This window comes from Mizuhopecten yessoensis, unplaced genomic scaffold (genome assembly GCF_002113885.1).
Source record: "Mizuhopecten yessoensis strain PY_sf001 unplaced genomic scaffold, ASM211388v2 scaffold5229, whole genome shotgun sequence".
Lineage (NCBI taxonomy): Eukaryota > Metazoa > Mollusca > Bivalvia > Pectinida > Pectinidae > Mizuhopecten > Mizuhopecten yessoensis.
In genome coordinates this window covers 2017654-2028257 of record NW_018405944.1, presented here as the reverse complement: position 1 = coordinate 2028257, position 10604 = coordinate 2017654, and the positions used below count along the sequence as shown (strand labels likewise).

General features: G+C 36.3%; 1 protein-coding gene across 1 annotated transcript; it reads left to right on the top strand.

Annotated features, from left to right (window-relative positions):
* Positions 1–606: 606 nt before the first annotated feature.
* LOC110450496 lies at positions 607–4498 on the top strand. The gene is made up of 5 exons (XM_021498048.1): positions 607–744; positions 2153–2524; positions 2782–2894; positions 3191–3233; positions 3815–4498. Exons 2-5 carry the CDS (start codon positions 2161–2163, stop codon positions 3943–3945), a joined length of 651 nt encoding a protein of 216 aa, XP_021353723.1. The 5' UTR covers positions 607–744; positions 2153–2160; the 3' UTR covers positions 3946–4498.
* The last annotated feature ends 6106 nt before the right edge of the window (positions 4499–10604 follow it).

Here is a 10604-nt window from a genome sequence, read left to right as displayed (position 1 = left end):
CGTTCTGTGCTTACCGTACGCTGCGTTCGCAGAAAACAATTTCAAGATGGAGGAAATAATGAATGTGTTAATACTAGACGAACTAGCAGACGACTCTGTGGACCTTGCATCGTTTACAGATGCATCAGCAGCAGTTATCCAATCAAGTAACACTGCTTTGTAGTTGATGCTCGGTCATCGCAAGGATCCGACAAGAATCGACAACTATTTTGTAGAAATAGTTCCCTTTTACTCGATTGTCGAATTTAAGGGTCATTTTAGAATGACAAAATCGTCGTTTGAGGTAGGCTTACATCATTCACGGTGTGTTCGATGTTGCATTTAAGGAGACACTCTCGCTACTTATTACAGTACAGTAAATGTGAAACCTATCAATATTTAACATACCCTTTGGATAAAAACGGCATTATGGCGAACTGACTGACATAAATATACTAGCCTGTGTCAGTACATTTTGCTGTTGCAAGATATTCTAACTTACTTTCAATTTATAAATCTCGTAGTTTACATAATGGGTCGCATTCGTTTTTCGCTTAACGGTTGTACCAGGTTATTCGCGGGCTATAAATACTTCTTTCTATGACGTCACAATAGGCAGTCGTCACGCGAGATTTCCTGTCGTCATTGTCACTGTTGCTAGCGACGAAGGAAGCTACAGATTAACGAAGACGTGCGAAGGAGATATACTATTTTGGTTCCAAAAGATAACTTTTAAACTAGGTATAGGATATTTTATTTCGGAAGGTACGTATGAATCACGTATTCTCCATATATAAAATGTACACTGTTACGATATGTTTGTGATATGAAACTGTTTGACTCTACACAGTGTATTTTGGTACTCATCAGCCATAACTGAATAGGAGTAACTACTCTTTAACTACAATCATACATGCCTTAACCGGAGTTACTGTTAAACTCATCAATCGTACCTGTATAAAGTGGAGTTACAGTTTAACTCACCTATCATACCTGTCTAAAGTGGAGTTATTGTTTAACTCATCAATCGTACCTGTCTAAAGTGGAGTTATTGTTAAACTCATCAATCATACCTGTCTAAAGTGGAGTTAGTGTTTAACTCATCAATCGTACCTGTCTAAAGCGGAGTTACGACTAAATTCATCAAGCATACCTGTCTAAAGTGGAGTTATTGTTTAACTCACCAATCATACCTGTCTAAAGTGGAGTTATTGTTAAACTCATCAATCGTACCTGTCTAAAGTGGAGTTATTGTTAAACTCATCAATCATACCTGTCTAAGGTGGATTTACTGTTTAACTCATCAATCGTACCTGTCTAAAGTGGAGTTATTGTTAAACTCATCAATCATACCTGTCTAAGGTGGATTTACTGTTTAACTAATCAATCGTACCTGTCTAAAGTGGAGTTATTGTTTAACTCACCAATCATACCTGTCTAAAGTGGAGTAACTGTTTAACTCATCAATCATACCTGTCTAAAGTGAAGTTACTGTTTAAACCATTAATCACACATGTCTAAAGTGGAGTTACTGTTAAACTCATCAATCCTACCTGTCTAAAGTGGAGTTACTGTTTAACTCATCAATCATACCTGTCTAAAGTGGAGTTATTGTTTAACTCACCAATCATACCTGTCTAAAGTGGAGTTACTGTTAAACTCATCAATCATACCTGTCTAAAGTGGAGTTACTGTTTAACTCATCAATCATACCTGTCTAAAGTGGAGTTACTATTTAACTCACCAATCATACCTGTCTACAGCGGAGTTACTGTTAAACTCACCAATCATACCTGTCTTAAGTGGAGATACTGTTTTATTCACCAACAAGATTTTTCTTAAATGGGGATACCTCTGATCCAGATGTATAATATAACATGAAATTCATTCCGTTTTACACATTAGGTCAATTCAATTTGTTTGAAACATTAATATTGACCTAAACAGGTACAAATGTACTCGAAATATCTCCGAGTCCCCGCCTCAAACATATATGTTATTGGCTGGAAATAGTGCTTTACAGTGTTGCATGTGAATGGTCTGTTGGAAAACAATGCCTGCACGTGCATGGTTTATCGTCCAACAATACACCAATGAAAAGCGTTGTTGATTCACAGAAGTGGTAGAATGAGCTTACAGGCAATAATTTAACGACATGAACTACATTTTTCAGAATCTACAATGGATGACGAACAACTGCGAAATATTGCACAGATTTTGGTGAAGGATGTAATAGAGAAAGCCGTTGATAGAGTAAAGACCGAGAACAGGCAAATGGATGAAGGTCTTGACCAGGGCGTAGACGGCATTGTAGGACTGACCATTGGACGGTCAATCACGGCCATACGCGAAGGTCAAAGGTCACCAACTGACAACAAGATGGAGAGAATGTTCGGACTTAACAAAACCTTGGTTACTGCAACACCGGAAGTAACAAGTGGCACAACAGGAAGTAAGCCTCTGGAGATTAAAGATGATCGAATCAAACCAAGTGTTGGAGGAAACGATAACAAGCCTCATATCATCACCTCTCACCCCGTCAAAGGTAATTTTTAAAAATCAAAATATTCCTGTCTCATGCATGTGCTATTTACTCCTTTAGCTTAAACTACCAAGGTATTTCAAAATGGCATATTACTAAAAAGATGTAGTCACAAAGTTATATTTCATCTATTATTAACGTTACTAAGATATCGTTTAAAACGAATCAGTTTATAACGTTGATTTATAGTGAAAAATAGAAAAAAAATTATCAAATAAAAATGATCAAATTGTGTTTCTTTTCGGTCTTTATTATCAAAGACGACAAGCCGACAGAACTGAAGAAAGAGCACGTGATTACAACGCATGAGCATTTAAACAAGACTTTCGGTAAGAAGAATGTACTGGGACGATTGTTGGACAGGATCCTCAAGGTAACTTCGGTCGATTAACATTTCTATTAGATCGTTGATCAGTGTCTCACCATTGTAACAAAAACTCAAAATTGAAATAAATATTATTTCTTTATCAACATCAAACACTAGTACCACCACATGTAATTTCACAGAAAGGCTCGTTCAATACACAAGAAACATCTGACTTTGAATGAATAAAGTCAAAGTTTAATATATAACTTAAAAATAAGTCATACATAATATTAAAACACTTAATTAATGTATTTATTAGCTTGATTAAGTTAATGCAATTCGATTTTAACGTTTTGTTTCAGAGAGACAAGAAAGAGGCTAAGGAAATCGATGCTGCTACAGCAGGTGAGAATAGTATTCACTCGATAACATCGTTCAGATCCGGTCTTTCAGTAGATCATACATTTGGGAAATTAATGAGAAAAAATACCCTATAGCATTTCCGCTTCATTGAAGTCAGGCAAGAACTAAAATAGGTACATACCAGAAAAGTCTGAATGATTACCAGATGATTTATATGCGATCGGCACAGCTAGGTATTGGAGTTAAGCCAAAAGAAAAAAGGGATATAGAAAGAAAAAGTCTATAATTATAAAGGCGAATCAGGTTCCGGACCGGACCTTTTTCCCGGTGCCTTTTCAATAACTGTTTTTTGGCCTTTTCTCGGCTTTAATCGGGAAGGAACCGTCTGCACTTTCCGTAACGTATTTTTAACGTTTATGGAAAGTGCCGATGGTCCCGATTGCTCTCTGCTTGTGTGAAAAGCTCGTGTGCACGGGGTTATGTGATTTTATGTTCTGTACCGAGTCAAACTTAATAAAAAAAAAAGAGCATGGTTTTATCAGATCAATTATCTATTTTGTTCTCTCTTCCATTTTAATATATTGTTATTTTAATGTTAATGTGTTACTTTCGATGTCCAATAGGTGGCAGCACCAGTACCTCAGTCGGTGGAAAGAAGAAGAGCGCATCCAAGGCCCATAACAAGAGAGACTGGATACGTAGAAATCTCCTGTGCTGCTTCGTCAGACAGACTGCCACAGTCGAGCCTCTATAAATGAATAAATACATCAAGCGAAGTCATGGACATTCCGAATATAATGTGGCTTACATGTATCATATTAACGATATAAACAAAAACAAAATAATGATAATATTGAATCAATTTCTAAAAGTAAAAAAATAAGAAACCCGGATTCAAGTTTGGTGACAGAGTGAAATTATCGTAAGATATATACTTTATTTAATTAAATAATCCAATCCGTTTAAGCATTAGTCAAAGCAATCTTAATTTTAGCAGTGAAATACTCATTGTTCAAGTCAAGTTTTTGTCATTGTAATTAAGAGATAGACTGGATTGCCCCCCGTACTATCACTACTCTCCGCCAGGCTTCGAAAGAATACAATTTATATCGGACCGCGCTCGGCCATTTCCGTGATATCACTGACTCTCAAGTATGCAAAGGAAAGGGGCGGAACGATCCGATTGGTAAAATAGTATCATTTTTTTCTGATATTGGCCGTCACAGAGCTTCGAGTAATGAATAGTACTGATAAAATATGTTTTCATGCTTGACAATTTGTATACGTACATCTTGTTTCAATTATTAATAAACACTGATGTCTTTCTTCTTATTTTCGTTTTGTGTGTATGTATGCTTATACTTACTAAAAAATCAAGTTATCAAGGGATGGTCTCGTTTATAGAAACTGATACATATATATGTATATTTAGACACTACCAGAGGGAATTGGAGTCATTTTGACGTATCTTCTTCTTCTCCTCCTCCTCCTCCTCCTCCTCCTTCTGCCTAATAAAACATGGGACCATAGTATAACACAGGGCGAGCCTCAGTTTAGTATTAAGGAAATAGAAACAGGAAAAAAATCACAACAGAGGAAAACAACTATGCATACACAAATGTTATTTACATCAACATATTTAAAAAAGGAACCAACCAGTATTCACACTCGCTATTACTCTCACTACCCGTCCTACATTTATCTATATAAATAACTACAGTCTCTTCACATCCGGGAAGTACAACACCTAAGACAGCTTCTCTGCATCTGTCACAACATACGGGTACACGAACCTGAGAAGGTACCAAATCCTCTCCACATTGTCTTTGCTTCTGATCAAAGTAATATTCAAGAGCAAATATCTTGTTCAAAAGCACAAAGATGAGGTCAACATTCAGTCCCTACTCCAATTTTTTATACTGTTTCGCTATATGTGGATACATAAAAACTGAACAATAATTGCATATAAAACTATTCATTATTATTACTGATAAGCGTAGTGGACCTCCTTGCATAACACCAAGGAACCGCAGTGGCCAAGTGGTTAAGGCGTCTGACATTCTGCTACCACTAGCCCTCCACCACTGCGTCGCGGGATCAAGGCCTACGGTGGGGCAGTCGCCAGGTACTGGCCGTAAGGTCTATGTTTTTTCTCCGGGAACTCCGGGAACTCGGGCTTTCCTCCACCACCAAAACCTGGCACGTCCTTAATGACCATAGCTGTTAATAGGACGGACACAAACAAACCAAACCTGGCACGTCCTTAAATGACCATAGCTGTTAATAGGACGAACACAAACAAACCAAACCTGGCACGTCCTTAATGACCATAGCTGTTAATAGGACGAACACAAACAAACAAAACAAACAAAACCATGCACAACACAAGGTTGAGGGACGAGGGTATCCCAACAAAATGACAGATATATGTCTCTTTCACGTTACTTATGTTAATTTATAACAAATCGTAACACAAGATTTGAAAGGATTCCATTTTTATCAATTTCAAATTTTATCACTACTACCTGCGTTCGGTAATTCGGCAGCATTGACAATCAGTCCTGAGAAATAATCCAATCCGGGGTGATAATGCACATGACGAGCAAAACACAAATACCTTAATACCATGGCTACGTGTGAGCAGAACATTAACAGTACCAGCCGGTTATATTGCGCTCTGAAAATTCCACCAAGAGGTTGTGTTGCTTTGCGGAAAATGTTTCCATGTTTTCATAAAACGGTACTGAACTGTGTTGTCTGCTGCAGCACATTCAACCATTCGGCGAGCGACGTCACAGTCTGACGGTAGAGATGTCCGCAACGGTGGCCCGATGATGCTGATAAAATCCCATACATTGGGCAGATCTTTGTTTGGTACAATACTGCACAGGTACTTCCAGGTTTTTAATCTACCGTTGACAGTTTCAACCGCCCAACGAATTTTTCTTTACCAGCCGGGAATTGTTGACATCTTCGGTTGACATTTATTTCTTTCCTCTTTTAGGAACGCTGGCGAGTGCGTTTCAATCTCAATTTCTTCGAGAAAAGAAGGAAGAATATCCCGAAATTCGCGTTGAAGGGTGATCATATCTTACTGTTTCATCCATGCAGATATATAATTGCCGCTTCATTGTTAGAACTCTTAGTTTGTAGCCAGCATCATGGTCATCATGGGTTTTATCAGGGGGCGGTACTTAGGCATAGAGAAACATTTCCTTTGATATTTTTGCTCACTGCTAGTTCATCCATGATAAGAATAACTGAATCTGAGGTGAAATTGGAAAATAATTGAACGGCTAAATCGGTTGCATGTTTTTTTTAAAGATGTCTGATCTAGCGATATGTTGAAGTCCTAGGTGCGATGGTACGAAGTCCTTTTTCAAAGCCTTTTTTGCTGCTGCGATGTAATGAGCCACCTTCCGCCTGCTGCTGATTGCATAATGTTGCAATGACCATGAAGTTAAATAAACGTGTCAACATCGGGATGATTTAACACAGATTGATACATGAAATTTGGTGAAAATAGGAAATGTATAATATAACTTTGTAAAGTATACAAAGTACGACTAGCAATAAACCGACACTTAAAATACTGATTTGCCTTAATCGAGAGACGATATTTTGTAATGAATAAACAAAACTGAGATATATATAGAGAGTATCTTATAAATGGTGATGTAATATCATTTACATCCAATAGAGTTAATTAACTCTTAATTAAAGCTTCTACCACCAAGAGCTGTAGAGACTTACTTGTTTAATAATTATCTGACGAGAAAAAATGATATTATATTGTAACGCATGTGACATTTGGTTTATTGCTCTGGCACATCTTTATTGTGGTAGTACGCTGTTATAAGTCAACGTGTTGATGAAATAATAACGGTTTCGTATAAATACATTATTGACACCATTTATTTAGCGACGTAACAATTCGAAGGTGTGATTTGGTTTGAAGATTGCAGATATATTTTATATAATAATAATATTTATAAATTTACCTATCGGACACTCCTATACGCAACTTCATCAGGAGCATTCCATCTAGACTACCTGTGCGATTTGGATTTCTTCATTGACTTCACTATGGAACACGTGTCATCAAATTGCTGTCTATTCAACCCAGTTGTATTGTGTAACTGATCATCTGTCATATTCATGTTGTCAAAATCAATCTTACTGGTGTTTATCGCAACATTACACAGTCCAGTGAGAGAAACGATTCATTTATCTGTGGTCACCTTTGAATTACATTTCAATGCCGTCACATTTTCCGTTACCCCCTGGTTCAGTTTTGGGCAATTTAGGTGTGACTTGCAACATCGTGTTCCCTGGGGAATCAACACACATTAATGACTGACAAAGACCTGCAGACATGTCTGTGAGGGTACATTTGTCATGCCGTTACCTGTTTTCTTACAAAACATACATCCTGATTTTGTTCTTCCTGCACCTTAGAATGGTAAAATTACATATAATTTTCGAAAAGAATATCTTACACGTGTATTGCGCTCCTTACTTTGTGTTGCAGTTTTCCTGTATTTTAATCCATTGAGACCATCCTCAATGATGACTTTTCCCCGCATTTTTGGTAAAATATTTGCCATAATTGTTCATTCTTCTTAACATATATAATAACTTTTGTCAGTTGGTGGGTAAACAGTTCATAAATGTAATGTAAAATGATGTCTTACCTTCAAAGGCTTTTAGCATAGCTGAACTGTACACGTGTACAGGATTTGTTGACATGATTCTTAAGAAGTATGTCACACTAAATGATAACAAAAATATTCTAAACAAAACTGATAAATGTATAGGTATGTTATTAAAATATAAACAAAATGTTCTATTGATTAAAAAAAATAAAAATATTACGTAGTTTAGAAAGAAGATAACAACATGCTTAAATATAAAAGTAATAAAGAAGAATTTTAATCTGAACGTGGATTCGAACTTGCACTGTTCCTTTTCTGGTCAAAAGTAAATAGCCTTACACATTCGGCTAGATTGAACATAGAACAATATGGAAACACCAACTGATTAAACCAAGAAACACCTGTCGCAGTTTTGAGAAATTTGATTACCCCTGTTTTTCATTATTTTGAGCACTTTCCCAAAGAAGGACCATTTTCCCGTCGTACGTTTATTTGTTTTTTCGGGGGTTTTGTCATTTGTTACACGGAATCAAAAACAATATCAAAAAGTTTGTCCTCGGATGGGAACGTGTTGAAAGTACATTGTTTCCTTAAAAGTGTTGGAAACCCAATCCCTTTCATAGATATAGTGAAAATGGTTATATCTGCAGTATTATATAAAAAAAAAAAAAAACACCTAATATCTCAGTAGTTGAAAAAAAAAATATTCAATTGTTTTTTAACTCTTCTATGCATTTTCGCTACTAGAAATTATTTACTCCTTATTTTTTTTTCATCTTAATAAATGCCGACTTGGGGAAATAGTGACAGTTATACGCCATAGCTCTTTAACGATTGTCGTTTTTGTAATATGTGTTATATTCTGTATCAAATTAATAGTAGGAATATGTTGTACACGATAATGATATAATTTTAAAGTAATTGTGTCATTTAAATATCTATGAGGAGTTGTATTACCGCATATTTAACACTCACACAGGTGTAAGTCAATGAGGTCCCATTTGTCATAAAATAATTTCTGAAACTAACTATTCCTGATTTAAGCTTCTCGTACCCATATCTTTTCATTTACTGCTTATGTTAAAATTTAATCCTATTTAATAACTGATATTTACAATAAGTGTCCTTTAATGTTGCCAGCATATTATGTTCTTAGATGCATGCTAAAATCTACATAATTAATTAAGGTTTGAAATGCATCTTTTTAACATTTATGAGGGTATGCAACACAGCTCCGCTAACGCGCATCATGGAATAAGTTTGAACGGAACTGTGTAGCATACCCTCATAAATGTTAAAAAGATGCACTTCAAACCTTATATTTACATTCTATTACATCCACTTTTATTTTATTAATAGTCTTTTTTCACGCTAAAAAGCAAAACACCGTCATGAAAACAACATTAATTGAACAGCCTTTTTCGCGGGAAAGATGAAGCGTTGACAACGGTGACGAAATACACAGTTGAGCAATAAACAAATCGTTCCACTTTGCATATTTTTTGCTAATTTAATTTTCATTACCAGCATGTTTAACAAGCATTGGTTATCTTAAAATTTGACAGTAGATCTTTTAAAACAAAAATACCATATAAAATATTTTAGTTGCCAAAAGTCAGAAATTTATTTCGTGTTCGCGGAGAAAGCTGAACGTTTAAACATCCGGCAACGAAGCGGTTCCACTTTCAATGAACGAGATAGAAAGTGCATCCGTGAAATATTGAGTTTTCCTTTGAAACTAGAAGACGATTTAAAATATGCTATTTGCTGAATTCTTGTGTCGATCGACTGTGTCAACAGGACTAGCTCATCGTTTGAGCATTCGGTATGTGTTACTATCGATGAGGGACTGCCCGACGAGCCGGGACGATTTCACCTGCTTCGCCACTTGCAACGGACGCTAGTGTAGATTCTAGAGGAAAGTGAATTATTCTGTTCTGTTGAAAAGGACCGGTTATAGGATCTCATAGCAGACACGCTTCGGTGGCCCGCCATATACATGATGTTCCTTGATTCAAAACCACAGTCATTCCATATTCTAGGGACACGTCCGCGACGTCGCTGTCAGGCATAATGGCTGGAACACAGGGGTTCGTTACAAATGTTTGTAGCTGGAGTTAGCACACGACGCATTTTTGACGTTGAATACGCCGACTTAAATTTCACGGTGATTTCTTGTTGATGATTTAAAAAAAAGGATTATCAAAATATATTTACATGTATTTTAACCGTTGATTAACAATCTTGTTTTGTTTTTGGTTTGTTTGTGTTTGTGTGTGTTGGGGGGTCAGAGGTCATGCAACGGTACATGTTGTACTGTTAATATTACTACACACTTGCTTTTATTGAATCATGCAAACATTTTAGTTGGTACTGTTATCTAGTGGCACTGCAACACAAATGTAAATAACTACTGATGAGTTCATATATACGACTATCACGCGTCATTCGCCGTTTCTGGGCTTCCGTAGATATTCCTTCTGCGCGCACTCCATACATAGTCTACCCTTTAAATTAAAGGCTTTCTCTGTTGGTGCATTTTTATCGCGTATTTCAAGTATTGTGTTAATATTATCAAAGAATGTCCAACGGAAATTTATAAAAAAAATTGCGTGAGTCCCTGTTAGAATTCTATCAATATAAATATTTATCATTGTCCGCAAAGATAAAAAAATGTGGTTCGCAGGCTATAAATATTTATTTCTATGACGTCACAATAGGCGATCGTCACGCGAGATTTCCTGTCGTCATTGTCACT